Consider the following 20,168-nt stretch of genomic DNA (forward strand, 5'->3'; position numbering starts at 1 on the left):
TCTTATTTCAGGTCATGGTGCATTACAGTTCACGAGGCGAGTAAAGGCGACAAGCAGCATGAAAAGACACGTGAAAAGCTTGAAAACTAAGACCCCCCCCCCCCCCCCCCCAACAACGATATTAATAAAATTATTGACAATAATTATTGAAACGAACATAATTTAAACAGTGTCATTTTTATTATTGTGTTTCAGATGCTTTAGAAACAGGTTGGATTAACGAGAGGAAAGTTTATTTAATTCTAAATACAGTAGAAATCGCTGCTAATCCGTTTAATCTCTTGTGTCAACAGGATTAGAGAAAGGATTAGATATAAAGGCAAATTAAATGAATCAATCAATGACAATAACTGGGCTACTTTAATGGGCTTGAGAGTATAGGTGCACCAACCTCTTGAACCGCCAATGTTTTGGCGACTTGATTTTGACTTGGCTTCTCTGAAAGACACTTCGTGAGCCATTAAAATTTTTTTTTTTTTTTCATCAACAAATAGCCAACAATTGTTGAAACAAAAGCCGCGCGATGTGAGTGGCATTGGTCCTCGCGTGTTGGGTAGGCTAATGTAAAACGATAAAAGGCACCGCACTTTGTTGACGCGCCTGTCAAGTGGCTTTCATTGTTTACACACTTTACATTTATTGACCTGGTATTCAAAAAGGTTGACTGGTAGACAACTATTGACTACAGGAGCTTTGCGTTTTCACGGCCTCTTTGAAGGGTCATAGATGTTAGGAGCGCAAGCTGCAGAACACTGGGGATCCCTGGGAATCCAGCCACATGCGCCAGAGCAACAGGAGCAGCAACAGCGCACCGAGCGCTCGTTCTCCAGCTTGCCAGACAAATTAGAACGGCAGTCGTGGGGTGTGAAGGGATTCCTGCATTCACAGGGATGAACAAATAAAGCGTTCTTTCTTAAGTGGCACATGACACGGGGACGCATTGTCCCTTAATGTGTTAAGAAAGGCAATGGTTTATTCTTCATTAGCCTATCAGGAGAAGTCCAGAATGAGCACCTCATCGTAGCATATATCAACTGTATCAAAGATATTTGATCGAATAAAAACTGATATTAAATCCTTTGAAGCAAGATTTATATTTTATCCTATTAAAAGCATCAATTTCACAGATCTGGAACTGGGGAATGTAGTTGGAAGCGAAGGCTAATCATAATCCCCTCAAAAGCGTAAACAGCACATATAAAAGTGTTACATAGTTATTATTACGTTTATCCTCGCGGAGATTAAGAGGATTATTGATTCACTACATCCTAGACTAATTGATTTGTCTATCTGTGTTAATCTGAAAATATGGCTGCCCGCTGGCTGTTTCAGATTAGTGAGGTGTTTGTCTTATAGCGTCCAGCAAATAAACCTCAGGAAAAGAGGAGCGCGGGGCGGGGCGGGGCGGGGGTGGAGGGTCGCGCTTTGTATCACTGCATTAGTTTTATTCCTATATGCTATCTCTTCGTTATTCGTCCTGCAAAATGGTGGACTACAAATAAGTCTTACATCTCAACCACAAATAAGTTTAAAAATTCAAACTTGAATTATACATACATACATATACATATATATATATATTAATATATATCTTAATACACTGTAAAACCCGACAAGTTAACTTAACTCAAACCGTTTGAGTAAACAGATTGCCTTGATTTAAACCATGTAAGTTTTGAAACTTTGCATTCAAGTAATTAAGTGATTAACTAAGTGCTGATTGAGAATTAGTGATGAACAGCTGCTGTTAACAAACAGAATCACAGAAGAAAAGAGAAACACAAGAACTACTACTACTGACTTCAGACACAGCCTTAGATGAAATCAACTGAAATAAAATACATGAAATCTCTCAAGATCTGATTAAACAACCCACAAACAGCATCACCAGCTCCACTTATTAATAACCAGACTGACTTTATTTCTGTCAGATGTCTACAGAAGATCTTACTGAGAATGAACTAAGGTTTAGATGTTGATTTATTGTTTCATTTGAAGTAACCATGTTAGAGATCAGTGTTTGCTTTAGTTGGGCTCTTAATCCTTTACTTCTGTCTTTGTGTTTTCTCTGGCTGTTATAACCGAGTGTTTCTAAAACACATTTGTTGTAATTCAAAAGCCCAGAAGAAATGCCATCAGGTGCTAACCTGTACCTAGGTGTAGGTTGTTATACTTTATATTGGTGATGATAATCATCAATTATTGATCCGAACGGAGTCTAATCACTGATGAAATAGGTGTTGTGTAATTTGATTGATTATAGTAAATGGATAATAAGAGCCAGTGGTTCTGTGATAATCAGATAATACAAAGACTTTCCAAACAGTTTGGACTTCTATGGTGTCAATTAGTCGCAAACAGACATCAATAATCAGAATATGAACCTCAACAATGGTGACCATAAAAAAAAAATGCTGCAGAGCATGCTGGGAGCCATGGATGAGTTTTGTACTACAATAGTACCCAGCATGCATTGCAGCATGTTTTTTTTCGTCACCATTGTAGAAGTTCATATTCTGATTATTAATGTCTGTGTTTGACCAACTACTGGCATAGAAGAAAAATGTATGTGTACAAAATGTTTAGAAAGTTATTTTTATATTAACTGATTATCACAGAACCACCGGCTCTTAGTGTCATTTTTTTTGACACATGGTTATAACAGCCAGAGAAAAGACTAAGACAGAAGTCAAGGGTCAAGAGCCCAACTAAAGCAAACACTGATCTCTAACATGGTTACTTCAAATGAAACAATAAATCAACAGCTAAACCTGAGTTCATTCTCAATAAGATCTTCTGTAGACGTCTAACAGAAATAAAGTCAGTCTGGTTATTAATAAGTGGAGCTGGTGATGCTGTTTGTGGGTTGTTTAATCAGATCTTGAGAGATTTCATGTATTTTATTTCAGTTGATTTCATCTAAGGCTGTGTCTGAAGTCAGTTGTAGTAGTTCTTGTGTTTCTCTTTTCTTCTGTGATTCTGTTTGTTAACAGCAGCTGTTCATCACTAATGTTCAATCAGCACTTAGTTAATCTTAATTGCAATGTACATCTTCTTTCAGTGAACTCAACTGAATTAAGTTCAGAGTACTCATAACTGTTAGTTTTTTCAACTTAAATGGTTTAAGGCAATCGGTTTCCTCAAACGGTTTGAGGTAACATAACTTGTCAGGTTTGAGTGAGGCTGTGTCTGAAGTCAGCTGCAGTTCCTTTCTCTCTTTTCTTCAGTAATTCTGTTTGTTAACAGCAGGTGTTCATCACTAAACTCAATTATCACTCAATTAATCACTTAATTACTTAATTGCAATGTATATCTTCTTTCAGTGAACTCAACTGAATTAAGTTCAAAGTACTCATAACTGTGAGTTTTTCAACTTAAACGGTTTAAGGCAATCGGTTTCCTCAAATGGTTTGAGTTAACATAAGGATATCTGTTTACTCAAACCGTTTGAGTTAAGTTTACTTGTCGGGTATTACAGTCAAGGCAATCGTTTTACTCAAACGGTTTGAGTTAAGTTAACTTGTCGGGTTTTACAGTGTACAGTAGTACCCAGCATGCATTGCAGCATGTTTTTTTATGGTCACCATTGTTGAGGTTCATATTCTGATTATTGATGTCTTTGTGTGACTGTTTGACACCGTAGAAGACCACACTATTTGAAAAGTCATTCAGATTAACTGATTATCACAGAACCACTGGCTCTTAAAATAACTTTTACTATAATGAATCAAATTACACAATACCTATTTCATCAGAGATTAGACTCCGTACAGTTCAATAATTGATGATTACCATCGCCAATATAAAGTACATCAACCTACACCTAGGTACAGGTTAACACCTGATGGCATTTCTTCTGGGCTTTTGACTTACAACAAATGTGTTTTAAAAACACACGGTTATAACAGCCAGAGAAAACACAAAGACTAAAGTCAACGGTCAAGAGCCCAACTAAAGCAAACACTGATCTCTAACATGGTTACTTCAAATGAACAATAAATCAACATCTAAACCTTAGTTCATTCTCAATAAGATCTTCTGTAGACGTCTAACAGAAATAAAGTCAGTCTGGTTATTAATAAGTGGAGCTGGTGATGCTGTTTGTGGGTTGTTTAATCAGATCTTGAGTGATTTAATGTATTTTATTTCAGTTGATTTCATCTAAGACTGTGTCTGAAGTCAGTTGTAGTAGTTTTTGTGTTTCTCTTTTCTTCTGTGATTCTGTTTGTTAACAGCAGCTGTTCATCACTAATTCTCAATCAGCACTCAGTTAATCACTTAATTACTTGAATGCAAAGTTTTAAAACTTACATTGTTTAAATCAAGGCAATCTGTTTACTCAAACGGTTTGAGTTAAGTTAACTTGTCGGGTTTTACAGTGTAGTAGCTACACCTATGTCAGTGAGGCATGGCACACAACCTCATGGCTAGATCACTGCATTTGCACGGCTGATGCACATGATTCTATAGAGGCCATAAAAATTAATTATGAATTTGCTACTACTGATCATGTGCCTTTCTCTTTTTCTGTAAGCTTAGGCAATATACCTGCTTTTGTGTCTGTAGATAACATGTGTGTGGGGAAAATAGATTGGTCTAATCTGAATGAGGAGGACCTTAAGGAATATTATATTCAGTCTGACATCTTGTTGAATAACATTGAATTACCTAAAGATTCTATGGCATGTTATGAATGATATTAATTGCAAGAACCCTCAACATGGTATTGAGCTATGCACCCTGTATGAGAATATTGTGAAGTCCCTCCTTGTTTCGAGCAGGCCCCTGTATAAGAAACACAGATTGTATAAAGTCAAGTCAGGTTGGAATGGCTATGTGGAAGAGATGCATGCCGAGGCAAGACGGGCCTTTAAAGCATGGGATGAGTCAGGTAGACATAAACAGGGTCCCTTATTCGAATACAAGAAACAAGCAAATGCAAAGTTTAAATATGCCCTACATTTTATTAAGAGGAAGGAAAATACAATGAGGTCGGATTCTCTGGCAAGGAAGCTGCAATATAATAGTCCTATTGAGTTCTGGAAAGAAATCAAAAGAATGAATAACTGTAAAACATTGTTACCAACGAATATTGATGGTGTCAAAGGCGCGGAAGAAATTACTCAGTTGTGGCAGAAACATTACTATGAGCTGTTTAATTGTGTTAAAAGTAAGTCTTTTACAATGGGTGACATTGACAGTAATGAAGAAGCAACTGTTCTACCTCAAGAAATATATGATGCAATCATGATGCTAAAGGATAACAAGGCATGTGGTATGGATGAGATATCTGCTGAGCATCTAAAATTTGCAAGTAGAAAACTCTGTCCCCTAATTGCTATTTGTTTTACTGGGTTGCTAGTCCATGGTATTTTACCTGATTCTATTTTATCTGTCACACTAGTGCCTATTATTAAAGAAAAAGCTGGTAAGATTAATAGCTTGGATAATTACAGGCCTATAGCTTTAGCCAGTATTTTATCTAAGGTTTTGGAGAGGATTATATTGAATAGGCTAGAACATTTTGTCTTGACCTCCGATAATCAGTTTGGCTTCAAACCTAAACATGGCACTGATATGTGTATTTTTGCCCTAAAGGAGGTTTTAGATTTATATAACAGGCATAATTCAACAATCTTTATGTGTTTTATTGACGCTTCTAAAGCCTTTGATCGGGTAAATCATGAGAAACTATTCTACAAATTGTATAACAGAGGGGTTCCCAAATATTTAGTGAGAATCATGGCCTTTTGGTATGCCCATCAGTCGATGTATGTGAAATGGGGTAACTTTATGTCTGCCTCATTCAATGTAAGTAATGGAGTTAGGCAGGGAAGCATCTTATCTCCCTTTCTCTTTAATATTTATATGGATGATTTATCAAAGTTGTTAAACAAATGTGGAACAGGTTGTATGGTTGGGGACACCATTATTAACCACCTCATGTACGCAGATGACCTGGTCATCCTTTGTCCATATAGTGCTGGTCTTCAACAGCTACTAAGGGTATGTTCTCAATATGGCTCAGACTTTGATATAACGTTCAATTCTAAGAAGAGTAATATAATGATTGCTAGAAGCAGGGAAGATAGTAAACTCTCATTTCCTGCTTTTTATTTGTCGGGTATTTTACTTAAAGTGTGTGATGAGGTCAAATATTTAGGACATTATATAACTGATGACCTGTCTGATGATAGGGACATTCATAGACAGTATTGTATGTTATATGCACAGGCTAATATGCTGAATCGCAAATTTAGTATGTGTTCACCATCTGTGAAGACTACACTTTTTAAAGCTTTTTGCACTCCGATGTACACTGCCCACTTGTGGCGGCGTTATAAAAAAATCAATATGCAGAAACTCAATGTGGCATACACTGATGGGTTGAGGCTGCTGCTTAAATTGCCACGTTGGGGCAGTGCGAGCCAAATGTGTGTAAAGGTTAATGTATTCACGTGTCCTGCTGTACTCAGGAATCTCATGTACAGATGTATGTGTAGATTAGCAGAGTCATATAATAGCATCATCGCAACACTAGTGAACCCTGCATTGAGTGCAGTTAGGTTCACTTCGAGATTGTGGAACCATTGGCGTTTTAGTCTATATGTTAATATTTGAACACTCTTTTTGTGTTTGTGGAATTTTGACTGTTGTAGTTTTGTATTTTTATGTGTATGTTTGTATAGTGCTATGGACCATTTTTATGTATGTCCTGAATAAAGAATATGATGATGATATATTTATATATATATATATATATATATATATATATATATATATATATATATATATATATATATAAAAGAAGATTATTTTCCTAAAATGTAGGCTAGGCCTATATCGTGAAACAAACTCCTTAAAAGTAAACAAACTTTCACAAACCAGTAAGCAAAGTACTTATTTTTAAGCAGAATGAATGGGAGCTGTCAGGTACAAAGTTGCTGAAAGTCCAAATTTCGCAACATTTCTAGTTAGTCAACCACACACAAAACAGTGCTAAAATCTTGCCAAAATATGAACACTGATTTGAAACAGACCTAATATAATGAGGGGGAAATATAGTACAATTATTATTAGGAAGCCTACAAATATTCCCTGTAAAATTTGGCCCATGACGAATTACCTAGTTGATAGTTTTATTTTGTGCGACCAAATAAAACACCCAAACTGTTTAATTGTAGAAAAGTAAACAAAATGCCTTGAATATTAGATATCTGTATTACTATTTAAAACGACCAGGCATTACAATATACACAACAGACATTTCAAGTTAGTAAACCAAAAGGGCCAAATGCTGATTTTTTTGTTTATTTTTAATCCTCAAATATAGGCTACAACAGTGATAAAGTGCGTTCTTATTAATTAATTAGTTCAAGCTCTTTTTACGAAATAACCTATATGGTTATGAAAATAATAATGAACTAAAAGAGGAAAAGACAAATATCAATAATCATATGCAGTTTAATTCATTCAAAAAACCTATATTTATTATTTGCAAAAACGATAACACAAGGCAAAGATTAAGCCATCAAGTATGTCGTTTACACTTTACATGAAAGCGCGTAATATTCAAAGTTCAGTCAGTTCTACAAGTAGCCTACTGAAATGTTGCCTTTGTGTCAAGCAACTTTTTTAAATTTCTGCACTAAGGCTTATTCGTGCGATTCCTGGCAATGATGAGGACACACCCCATGCGGTGTTGTCAGAAATATTTTATCTTTTAATTTTTCAGTTTGCGGGTTTCTTGCAGTTGACTGACGAACCCTATTCATTCATATACACTGGTTACCCAATGATACTTTTGGGAAACGTCAACAATTCCAAGGTTAATTCTGATGGTTATGACTTACATCTTAGGAAAATGTAAAATTCAGTATCTCAAAAAAGTAGAATATTTGCTCAAAGATCAAATCAATCAAAAAAAAAAAAAAAAAAAAATACAAAACAGAAAAGTTCAAGATCAGGTTTAATTATGTACTCAATACTAGGGACAACTCTATACTTGACCAGCACCAGCAGACGCCACAGCACCCCAAATCATCACTGACTTCAGAAACTTCACACTGGACTTCAAGCAGCTTGGATTCTGTGCCTCTCCAGTCTTCCTCCAGACTCCAGACCTTGATTTCCAAATGAAATGTTAAATTTACTTTCATCAGAAAGGAGGACTGTGCAGGAGCTGGTTTACAGTGTGGACCACTGAGCAACAGCCCAGTTCTTTTTCTCCTTACCCCAGGTGAAATGCTTCTGACGTTTTTTTCTGGTTCAGGAGTGGCTTGGCTCTAGGAATGTGACAGCTTTAGCCCTTTTCCTGAAGACGTCTGAGTATGGTGACTCTTGATGCGCTGACTCTGGCTTCAGTCCACTCCTTGTGAAGCTCTCCCAAGTTCTTGAATCAGCTTTTCCTGACAATCTTCCTAAGGCTGTGGTCATACCTGTTTATTGTGCACCTTTTCCTATCACACTTTTTCCTTCCAGTCAACCTTCTATGAATATATTTTGATACAGCACTCTGTGAACAGCCAGCCCTTTCAGCAATGACCTTCTGTGGCTTACCCTCCTTGTTGATGATTGTCTTATGGACAGCTGTCAAGTCAGTATTATGTTTCCCCCATAATTGTGGTTGCATGTTCTAAACTAGCCCAAGAGGTAACCAGTATTTATACTAAAAAATAATCAACCTAATCAAGCTCAAAATGGAATATTCAAATTTTTGAGATACTGAATTTTAAAATGTCCTAAGCTGTAAGTAGTAACCATCATATTTAGAAAAAAAAAATCTAGAATCTAGAATATAAGTTTTTTTATTAAATTACAAAAAAATAAAGACCTTTTCCATGATATACAATTTTTTGACATGCACCTATAGATGCGCTGTACTTTATGTGGGGGCGTTGCAAGGTGCATAAGAGCAACAAGTGCTTTGTTGCTGGATCCTTAGTGACGCCTAGTGTTGGAAGATAACACTGTCATATTACATCTCAAGAACGGAGAAGGGTCTGTCTGCAGACTGCAAGACAGGGGCGTAACTTGAAGTGGGCGTAACTTAAAGTAGGAGGCGTAACTTGAAGTTGTTCAAATCACACAGAACCATGCGAGATGTCAAAACGATATTTTGTCGGGATGCGTTCGAAACCGCATACCCTTTAATTAGGCAGTACTAACTTAACGAGCGCTAAAAGAGTACATACTCTACAGCCTAAATGCGTATGTATGAAGTATGAATGCAATTTGTATATCATCATCCGCTATGTTGATCATGTGACCTACAAAGTTAAAACAAGCACAAAAACTTAAAAGATATAAGTGACAGGTAGTCTTGTTGCAGAAACGGCTGCCTTTTTATTTTGTGATTGTAGTATAGCCAATAGCCTACTGTTGGTTTTAATTTTTTATATTTTTAACTACACTAATGTGATCAAGTGTTACCCTTAAAGCATTTTTTTTTATTATTAGAAAACCCAAAATCGTTATCTCTTTAATATTTTTTTTCAATTATTTTACGTGAAAAATGTTTTTCTTGTATAGTATCTCATACTATGATGAAAACATGATTTTTTTTATTTACTGTTTTATGGCATTATGATTGTTTATTGTTAAATACAACCGTCTTACCATGATCTTTTATGTAATAATTTGGCATTAATAATAAAAAAGAGGGTCAGGTGCACAAACACCTCACAGCGACTGCAATATCTGCACAAAGGGTACTTCGATCAGCTGCTCGAAGATCTCACCTTTGGAGAAGATTGTTGATTTTATACTCTAAAAATGTAAGTATTACTACTCAAAAATTAACATTACCCCATAAGGAATTGCATATTTTGCCCACCCCAACACTTACATGCAATAATAACGATAAATGCCAACCAATAATTATATAATTTTTAAAATTACATTTTAGTAAAAGAAGCAAAATGTATTTTCTTTTGTGACATAGCTATATATGAATATATACTAGTTAAATAAATGCAGTCGATGTGAATACATCCATTTTCAGTCAAGCAATTAATACATGAATGGATAAAATATTTATATTTTATTTACTGAGAACAAAAAACATGTCTAAATGATTAAAACAATGTATAAAAGTTAGCATCACAATAAATGCATACATGTACAAGTCAACAACACATGAAACAAAGCTTCATTCAAACTTATTGTTCTATCAATCAAGTATTTACAGATGGTGAACCCAACATCCTCCTGCGATCTGAACACAGCTGATACAGTTCTGCTGCTGCACTTCACAATCTCACTCTTCTCAATGGGGATGTCGTTGAGCAACAGGATGTGAGGAAGACCATGATGTCGGCTCTCTAAACCACACAACCTTGAAGCGAGAGCAGAAGAACACGTGCAGGACAATCTGACTGCTGTGTCTGCTCCAAACTTTCATGTGCCTGCACCCCATGAGCACGACTACCTGAAAAACAATTACACAGTTTTACAAGTACAGTACATGCATTGATTTATTACTTTTGTAGTGGACTAAACCACTGAAGTGGTTAAAATATATAAATAAATTATAAATTTATCCAAAGCGACTTACAGTGCATTCAGACTAACAGTTTTTACCTAACATGTGTTCCCTGGTATTCGAACTGAGGATGAAGACATCACAGCAGCATCTGGTCCTGATGAGACAGTAAAGGGCAGGAGGAGTGAGGGAGCGTCTCATCTGTGACTCTCGATCATTTCAAGGATGATGCTGTGGTCTTCTCCATCCTCAGTGCACACACCAGTCTACAGACATTTTCATGTCCTACAAAAATACACATACACAATACAAAAAGTCATTACATTATTCTTTTGTTTCAGGTTTTCCCTTTTTTTCACCTTTCCTTGCAGGTCCTGCTCCACCACAAAAGATCTGCAGCAAATGTACAGTAATCAAGAATAAGAAAAGAGGTGTAATAGTTGTTTAAAATTACATTAAAATTTAACATTTAAAATGTTTCATTTATTTTTGTAGTGTACTTACACAAATCCTTTGATGGCAGCATTCCTTCATCAGTGTCTCTGCAGCAGATAAACACGCGTGTCTCATCTGTCCCTGTAACATCCAGACAAGTGTCAGTCTCCTCTGTCATATATCTGTGATATACTGCATTTAAATGTTGAGTTAATAACTGATGTAACTCACTTTTTATCCAACACAAATGTTCCTTAAATTATCAATATTGCAAATGGACAAATAAAATAGATAACTTATGTTTAGTTACTTTACATAGATTTGTTTGTTTTCATGACTTACACTCATCTATAGCAGTGTTGACAAAAGTGAATTCTACACAATATCATACACACATCACTCAGACACCTGTTTCATGTCTGTTAGATGTGCTCATCTACAATTCTTACCAAATATTATCCAGTCAGATAATAAATAGACATTTAGTAATACTAAAATAAGTATATATGGTTTATGTAAATCCACTATTGAGTCGTGTACTTAATGGAGCTCCCCTGTTAGTTATGCATTATAAAACATGTTTACAGCAAAATCACAAATATGCTATATTATAGGTCACAGACAGGGTTTAGATTAAGCCTGTGAAACCGGAAGATAGCGTCTTTAGACCTTTTGCTTATAGGTTGCTTACTTTACGCCTTAGTTTTAATAAATTATTAACTCCAAAAACAATACCACTGTATGAAAATGACTTATACACTTCAATTTAAATAATTATTTCGGGAAAAAAAATATTCTCACCGTTGTCTCTCACAGAAAGCGGTCATATTCATCTTCTTTCCAGTTTAACGGCGGTTGGCAGCCAGCTTATTGGTGCATTACCGCCCTCTTCTGTTCCGGAGTGTGGATCAGATAATACGTTTTCCTACTAAAACGTACACATCTCTCACATTGTCCACTAACATTAATATCTACACACGCATCATGCATCAAATCCTGCCTAAAACCCCTGCATCCCTTTAAACGTAATCAATATTCTACTCTGTGCCCTAATTAAAGCCGCCATATTGCCAACAATTTATCGTTGTGAGATCTCGCGTGGTTCTGTGTGATTTGGACAACTTCGAGTTACGCCTCCTACTTCAAGTTACGCCCACTTGAAGTTATGCCCCCGTCTTGCAGTCTGCAAAACGTACACGCTTCACGCGTAACGCCACAACTTGACATTACATTGCGAATTGTATATGGCCTGATCACATAGGCCTACAAAATTCACAACACAACACAGGTTTGCTCAGACGATTTGAGGAATATTAGCTTTGCAAGCACCATTCTTCTTCAACGCAATCTATCCATCAATAAAGTTGCTTACATAGTCTGCCTAACCGGTAAACAATCCCACTAGTTCTCTTAAAATCCCCCATCTCATGAATGTGATGCCATTTTTTATGTTGTAGCTACTGCCTGCGTCTTTGTAGGCCTGCTTCTGAAATCCGTTGGCCTAGTATTTTCTTTCATTACAGCGCCTCCTTTTGTTCTAAATGGGTATTTCCCGCTAAACAACACCACAAGTGTGAATTCGAGTGAATTGGGACATATTTCCCATAGTCTTCTCAATAGCAAAAGCGTCCCATTTTACCTGAATTCACTCCAAGGTAGTCCCGCTAAAAACTAGGCCTATAAATGTTATATTAAAAAAGGGAGCTTGCATTCGACTGAGCAATATCCAATGTTCCAGTAAAAGCCACCTGAACAGTACTATTTTGCAAGGCAGCAAAATTATGCCAGTGAGCCTTTTCATTACAAACCCAGTGTTTCTTACATCACTAAGGTTTTAAATTCATAAGAATATCTAATAAACATCTTCCCATCATGACAATATTGCAAAAGAAATAACCGTTTATTATGTATATCGTTAGTGTATTTTGCAATACATGTCAAGACAAATAAAGTTTCAAGAATTTATTCTTTGTTCATCATATGTATGCACATATAATGTTTATACATACAGTACAACATATTCACAATATGAGGGTGGCATGACAGATCACTAAACAGAATCAAAACTGTATAAAATAAACCCTAAATAGATAAGACAAATAAATAAGTACATAAATAATAATAGTATAAATCATATATATATATATATATATATATATATATATATAGGACTCATATTGTGTCTGCATGCTTACAGGAACATCCTCATTATCGTTTTCTTGTACAAACAATATAGACTAAAATAAGACCAAGGGGCTTTGATACTGTACACGAGTTCATGAGGCTACTTGACTTCAACCAACAGAAAGAACTGAAAGATTGTGTTAACCAATAAAATCAGGAAGCACTTTTATAGACTCGCGCACGCACACACACACACACACACACACACACACACACACACACACACACACACACACACACACACACACACACACACACACACACACACGCACACAGGTTCACGTACCAATTTACCATAAAGATACATACATTCTTTAAAACACAAACTGACTCACACCTGTGTGCACTGAACAAACTCACAAAAACAGGCGTAAAACATCACCACTGGGAGACCCTGAATTTGCTGCACTCACTTCACATCTGTCTTTTCCTGAGAGTTTAACGCTAGTTTAGCTCACCTGACACGACCGATCAGGCAGAGTCACACGGTCCTCTCAGAGTCACAACCCTTTTGAGCACAAAGCTTACAAAAAAACTCCCCCTGTGCCCCAACACAGTATTAAAACACATCAAATTAAGTCACTCAGATTGCTACTGGAAAGACATAATCTTGTGAACAATGATGAAAAGCTTGCATTTTTATTAAAACTCCCCTTCTAGTGTCACTTTTTTTGCAGTCGTCTCATCGAATACTTGTCTACATAAAAATCCACAGAAGGCCCCAAATCTATGTTAGAAAAATGATTAGTAAGTTTATTTGTATTTATTACACGAAAGAATATAATAATGTGCCTAAATGTCCCACGTATGACTAAAGAGGATTTAAAATAAGAAGAACTGTTCAAGAGTGACAAACGTTCACAATAGCAAGCATCAGAATGGCAAAAAACAGAAATGGCTACAGAAAAGTGAAGGCATCTTTTCTTCACCACTGAATCAGTTTTACAGAATCTCTACATCAGAATAATGTAGTAATATTAGATTTTTTTTTAATGAGTATTGCTTTTAGCTTAAAATACCCTGTTATGTGGTCATCATTTTCCAATTGTATGACAAAAAAAAAAAGGTCAGGGATAGAAGTTCTAGCAGTTCTTCTGCTCTTCTGAGAAAATAGAAATGCTAAAAGACAACAGGATATAGTATTTCCTAGAGGGAATGAGAGAGAGGGTTTACCTACTTCACATGGCTAGGAACATAATTCACTATGATCACATCTCTTTAGATCATCAGATTAAGACAGTGTGTGAAAGAGAAAGACAAATGGAACGACTGGAGAAGTAAAACATTAAACCTGGTATATCATCCCTTCAACTCTTAAGGAAAAAGGTACAGACAGATTATATTACAAACACCCAGCCTGCTCCACGCTTATGTTTATTATTTGTGATAAGTCTGTGTAGAACTGTTAAATGATAAAGTATATACGTGTGTATATGCTCATATTTATCTACACGGTGAATGAGGGAGGTTGTTATGCACGTGTGCATGTGTAACCATGTCTATTATGTGTTTACAAACAAACTGTATGTAACCACACATGCATAAAAATGAAAAAGAGTATATATAAAGTGGCTGAGCTCCAAATAGTGTGCGTGTGAATGAACTAGTAATAGATTTTGTTCAGGGCAGAAATATTTAATTTGACACAAATAAAAGCGAGTCTGTGAGGGACAGTTCTGCTGTATATCCAGCAGTAAATAACTACACATGGAAAAAGTCATATTCTCGATGAGATGAGCAGTTTTGTAATATTTTTTAGTAAAACTATATAGAAATCTTTGAAACAAGATGAATTGAGAAGCAAGACTGCATAAGAAAGTATCTTTAATACTAGTATACTTTGTGTAAAAGCACTGGCATATTCTTTCATTTTCCACCAGATTTTAAGTGTAAACTATTTTTTTCTGAAAGGAATTAATATTTTTATTCAGCAATGATGCCATAAATTGATCCAAAGTGACAGTTAAGTCATCTGTGAGTATTACAAAAGATTTAATTTCAAATAAATTCTGCTTTTGTAACTTTTGATTTGTCTAAGAAATCTTCAAAAAAACGTTTTCAACATTGATAATAAGAAGAATTTTTCTTGGGCAGAAAATCTGCACATTAGAATGATTTCTGAAGGATCATGTGACACTGGGTAATATGACTGATGAAAATTCCCAGCGCTGCCATCAAAGAAATAAATGCATTTTAAAATATAATAAATTAGAAAGCAGTTATTTTAAACAGTAATAATATTTCACATGATTACTGTTTTAACTGTATTTTTGATCAAACAAATGCAGCTTTGGTGAGCATAAGAGATCGGTAGTATATTTTCAAGACTAACTATGAAACCAGTTCTTCATATTTTATGCAGTACTGCTTCTCAAAAAAAAAAAAAAAAAAAGTCATAAGGGTCATAGAAATATGATCTATGGTCTTGGAAGTCATTTGTTTTATTAATGAAAGGTCAAATTACTACTACTGTGCTATCACGGTGCTGGTGTATGTCGCTCCTAATATACAGTGATCTTAGTATTAGGCAAATATAGATCTGTGTGATGTGTTGTGCTCGCGGCGGATTTCTGCACTTGGTCGTTCTTGTGTGAGTGCGTTTTGGCGTTTGGCAGTTTCATAATCTGGTCTGGGCCTCAGGAATATAGATCTCGATGCTGTCTGCACTCTCTGTGGCCGAGTTCTGTCGTACTGAAGCAGCTCGTTTGGCCGCCATCAAACGCTTGCGCGCCTCCTGACGCTGCTTCTCGGTGCTTTCCAGTGAGCGATCTCTGGCCAGGGGAGGGTGGCCTTTCGGGGGTTTCTTTGGCACTGGGGGAGGCAGCCTTCTCTCCTGAACAGGGATGACAAACAGTCAGTTAGCCGCCGCGGCGGGCGGAGAAAGACGAGCCGAGACAGCAATATGGCACACCTGCACACAGACAGCGCTAAGGCCAGCCGCGGCTAGCGTTACGGAGCGGCGCTAACGCTTCCGCGGCCGACTGCGTGCGGTAAGAGAGTGGCCTGGCGGGGTGAGAGGTTGGGGGCCGCTGCCCCCATGGTACGTGCCGGATGGAATGACTTCTGAAAACAGCTCACTGTCAAACAAACAAACAAACAAAGCAAACATGAAGAGGATGTCAGGAAATTAAGAGTGAGTGAAACATTCACAGTCACATTACACCAAAAGACTGACATGAGCCGCAGGAAAACAACAACATCCCTTCCAGAGGAAAATATTTTGAATAATATTGTGGATTTTGGAGGTTTGTTATTGCCAGTGCCCCCACTTGAATGCATTATATCACACTACAGAAGCAACAGACCATGCACATGAATGAAAAAAATAAATAAAAATAAAATAAATGCAACATTGCCCTGCGGTCAGGCAGCTAGCACGTCTACATTCCTTTTCTTCTTCTATCAATGACTCTGTACTGATTCTGCAAGTCTGTTGTACCTTTCTCTCGGGGGGGTCGAGGGGTCTCCAGTTGTTGGCTTTGAGCTGGTGAAGCTCATCGAACTTTAAGCTGATATTCTCAATGGAAAGTTGAAGCATGTCCCAGAACCCTGCCAGATCTTGAGCCACTGGCCGTGGGTGAGCGTTTGGGTTCTGTTAAGCCAAGAGAAGGAACAAAAGTGGAACTATAAGAATTAGCTGTGCTGTCTAAACATCTGATAGGCCTTGATGGATCTGTTTTCTCTGGAGCTGGTGTCTCCATCCTGGTATTTTGCTTGCAAAGGTGCAGAGGAACCCACAATTCCATTCTTTTCCAAAGAAGATACACTACTGTTCAAAAGCTTGGGGTTGGCATGTATTTTAATAAAAATGCAGTAATTAAGTACATTTAAAATAAGTTTTTCTATTTTTGTTAATATATATTTTAAAGTGTAATTTATTTCTGGGATTACAAAGCTGAATGTGTAGTAGTGAATTTAAATGTGATAAATAGAAAGTTCAAAAGAACAGCATTAAAAGCAAAATAGAAATCTATTGTATCATTATAAATGTCTTGACGTCACTTTTGATCAATTTAATGCAACCTTGTTGAATAAAAGTATTAATTTATTTAAAGAGAAAACTCTTACTGACCCCAAGGTTCTGAATCACAGTCAAGTCACCTATATTTATATAGCACTTTATTTTTAACAATACATACTGTTCCAAAACAGATTCACATAAATAAACAGGACCATAGCAGAATCAATTCATCATACTGTAAAGCAGCACTAAAAAGACAATAGCGTCATTACTTAGCTCAGGTTGCTTCAATTGAGTTCAATAACAGTGTAAAGTTCATCAATTTCAAAACAAGTTCAGATCTATAAACTATAAGCTATAAACAGCCGTAAATAGTGTCTTAATCCCCTCAAGTCATGTAATGCTGCTTCAGTTGACAGTATAAGTTGATTCGGTCAAATAAATGTTTACAGTATCATTCCTACTAGTACTCACCAGATTTTCCTCACACAATTCCCTGAACTGCTGAAACTTCTGGGAAATAAGCAGCTGTGCGCTTCCCACTGCACTGCGGATCTTCCCCAGGACTGAACATCACACACAAAAACAAACAGGCGAGCATCAGAAAAACGCGTAACAGCCCTAGATCGATAGAAAAGTTGAATTCTGCCTCTTCTGAGACTTGAAAAAAAAAAATTAAGCTCAATTATGATTATTAAAATTAGGAGAGCCTATTGATGTCAAGAAAACACTGCGAGGACCAGGATGTCCAGCAGGGGGCAGATTACTTCAATGCAGATGTGATTAATTCATTAAATAGTTGTTGCATAAAAATTTCTGCATCCTTAATCATCCATATTAATTTGCTGTAAGTTAATACAGCCTAAAAAGTCATTATTTTCACATGCATATTGGGCACTACAACAATACACAGAACATACAAAACTAACTAGAATGTTAAAAAAAGGTATTTGTACTTTCTTTAATGATGGTTGGCCTACTAGAAGACTTCATTATGGGTAAACCAAACACTAACTTTCATCAGGCAGCTTGTTCTCCTTCTCATCGTGCTCCATCTGCCTGCACCAGCCCTCCATACGTTCAGTCTCTGCCTGCAGCAGCTTCAGGAACCAGCGGCCATCACGCTGACACACCGAGTGGCCCACGGCTTCCAAGGGATCTTCCGTTACACTATCGATCCAAGGGTCAGGTGGAGGCAGGATGGAGGGATCAAAGCCAACGTCCTCATACTCATCTGAGGTGCAGGCGTGGTAGTGATTCCCTGAGCCCTGGATGCTGACGGTGGAGGTGGCGGCATCACGTGAGTACTGTCGGGACAAGCAGCCCGAGGAGGGGAAATCTGTGACAGGAGAGTCAGCTGGTGTGTAGTCCGGAGTGTCCAGATCAGCCTGTACCGCTGCCGTCACACTGTTTGAGCGCTTGAACCGCCGGTGACTGATCCCAAGAAAAAAAAAGAAAGAAAGACAAATGTAGATAAAACCCCAACTCATACATACAGTGACCGCACACACTTCTATGAAGAAAATAGTTTACATCTCTGTGTTAATATTCATTTAGATATTTTGGAGGACATAAACCATTATCATTATTATACAGAAATCATTTTTAAATATAATGATTCAATAAAACTATAAAAATTGTATTAAAAATGTATGATATCTTAATTTTTTAAAAATGTTTCATTATCATGTCAAAGTATTCGTATATGCCACTGACTCATAAGCAGTAGTCACAGGTCCTGTCTACATAGACATCATGTATACCACAAAATTAACTTTTTTGTGGTATAAGATTATTTTGTGGTTTGAGATGCTCTTGTTGGCATAAACTTCATTAACAGCCATTTATTTGGCAGACAAATTGCAGCACTCAAGTGACCTGCAAGAGAGACTAATTTAAAGCGCACAGCTAGTGATAATTTAATAAAAATGATGTAGCAAACATGAAAATTGCATAAAATAATCCATCTTACTTCCTGTCAACACTTTTCAGTGATGAAATAATAAACATTTAAAGTCTCCTTTGCGAAGCTTGTCAATGAATTGAGGGATTGCTTTATGTAGTGGTACTTCTAATTCAGGTAAAAATTAGGCGGCATAATCTGTTGTCTACAATTGCGACATCAGGAGCACATCTATGGTGCCTAAAAATACTGTCTAGCTAGGCAGTTTTGAGAAGAGCCATAGTGTGCCAGCTTTAGCGTTCTGGGATAATCCTGTCCTGGCTCAATAAATTTAATAAAGTGAAAGTGTCTCCATAATACAGAGCTTCTGAATCCTTGATTTTAATGCACTCTCTCACCATATGCAGCGTGCAATATAACAGCTGAAGAAGATAAACAATTCCTTTTCAACAATATGAACTTTGAACCAATGCATTCATCTGTAGACTAAAGCTCTTTGATAAAACACACAGATCAGACTTTGAGAGGAAATGGAGCAATAACGGATGCAATTGCAAAAGTGGAACTATAAATTATACACAACTGTAATGGTGTAGCCAAGTAGCCAAAAGAATGGAGTCACCAAATGCAAAATATTTGATTTTTGTTTGTTAAAAAAAATCTATATTGACCACTATGAATAATGTCTAACAGCACATATTTACTGTGTTAGATACACTTTTTGTTTTTAAGAGAGAAATTATTTTAGCACATTTATTTATCAAGGATACATATTAAACAAAATAAGAGTAAAGTAAAATAATGTTACAAAAGATTTATATTTCAAATAAACGCTGTTCAACATTCTAATCATCCATAAATCATGGTTTCAACAAAAATATTACCGTATTTTCCGGACTAAAAATCGCACTTTTTTTCATAGTTTGGCTGCTCCTGCGACTTATAGTCAGGTGCGACTTATTTATCAAAATTAATTTGACATGAACCAAGAGAAATGAACTAAGAGAAAACATTACCGTCTACAGCCACGAGAGGGCGCTCTATGCTGCTCCTACAGTCTACACTGAAAACATAGAACGCCCTCTCGCGGCTGTAGACGGTAAAGTTTTCTCTTGGTTCTAAATAAATCCAACTTATAGTCCACTTCGACTTATATATGTTTTTTTCCTCATCATGACGTGTTTTTGGACTGATGCGACTTA

At 36.6% G+C, this 20,168-nt stretch overlaps 1 protein-coding gene and 1 long non-coding RNA gene across 5 annotated transcripts in view; both read right to left on the bottom strand.

The window, feature by feature from the left end:
* Positions 1-10,027: 10,027 nt before the first annotated feature.
* Positions 10,028-11,279, bottom strand: LOC132095804 (uncharacterized). 2 transcript variants are annotated; one of them, XR_009422506.1, is made up of 3 exons: positions 10,988-11,279; positions 10,807-10,876; positions 10,028-10,429 (listed from the first exon to the last, which is right to left on the bottom strand). It is a non-coding gene; the product is annotated as an uncharacterized LOC132095804 (long non-coding RNA). The 2 variants fall into 2 exon arrangements; XR_009422507.1 differs by having other exon boundaries at positions 10,028-10,406; positions 10,455-10,876; positions 10,988-11,278.
* Positions 11,280-15,498: 4,219 nt separating this feature from the next.
* Positions 15,499-20,168, bottom strand: part of dlgap1a (discs, large (Drosophila) homolog-associated protein 1a) — a 45,532-nt gene continuing 40,862 nt past the window's right edge. For 2 of the 3 annotated variants that reach the window (XM_059501814.1, XM_059501813.1), the window contains exons 7-10: positions 18,079-18,497; positions 17,538-17,629; positions 16,542-16,694; positions 15,499-15,935 (exon numbers count right to left, since the gene is read on the bottom strand). In XM_059501814.1, coding sequence (XP_059357797.1) covers positions 15,720-15,935; positions 16,542-16,694; positions 17,538-17,629; positions 18,079-18,497 — 880 coding nt within the window. In that variant the 3' untranslated portion in view covers positions 15,499-15,719. Of the gene's footprint in view, positions 15,936-16,013; positions 16,180-16,541; positions 16,695-17,537; positions 17,630-18,078; positions 18,498-20,168 lie in introns of all 3 variants that reach the window. The other variant, XR_009422583.1, reaches the window with a different exon arrangement.

This window comes from Carassius carassius, chromosome 20 (assembly GCF_963082965.1).
Source record: "Carassius carassius chromosome 20, fCarCar2.1, whole genome shotgun sequence".
NCBI lineage: Eukaryota > Metazoa > Chordata > Actinopteri > Cypriniformes > Cyprinidae > Carassius > Carassius carassius.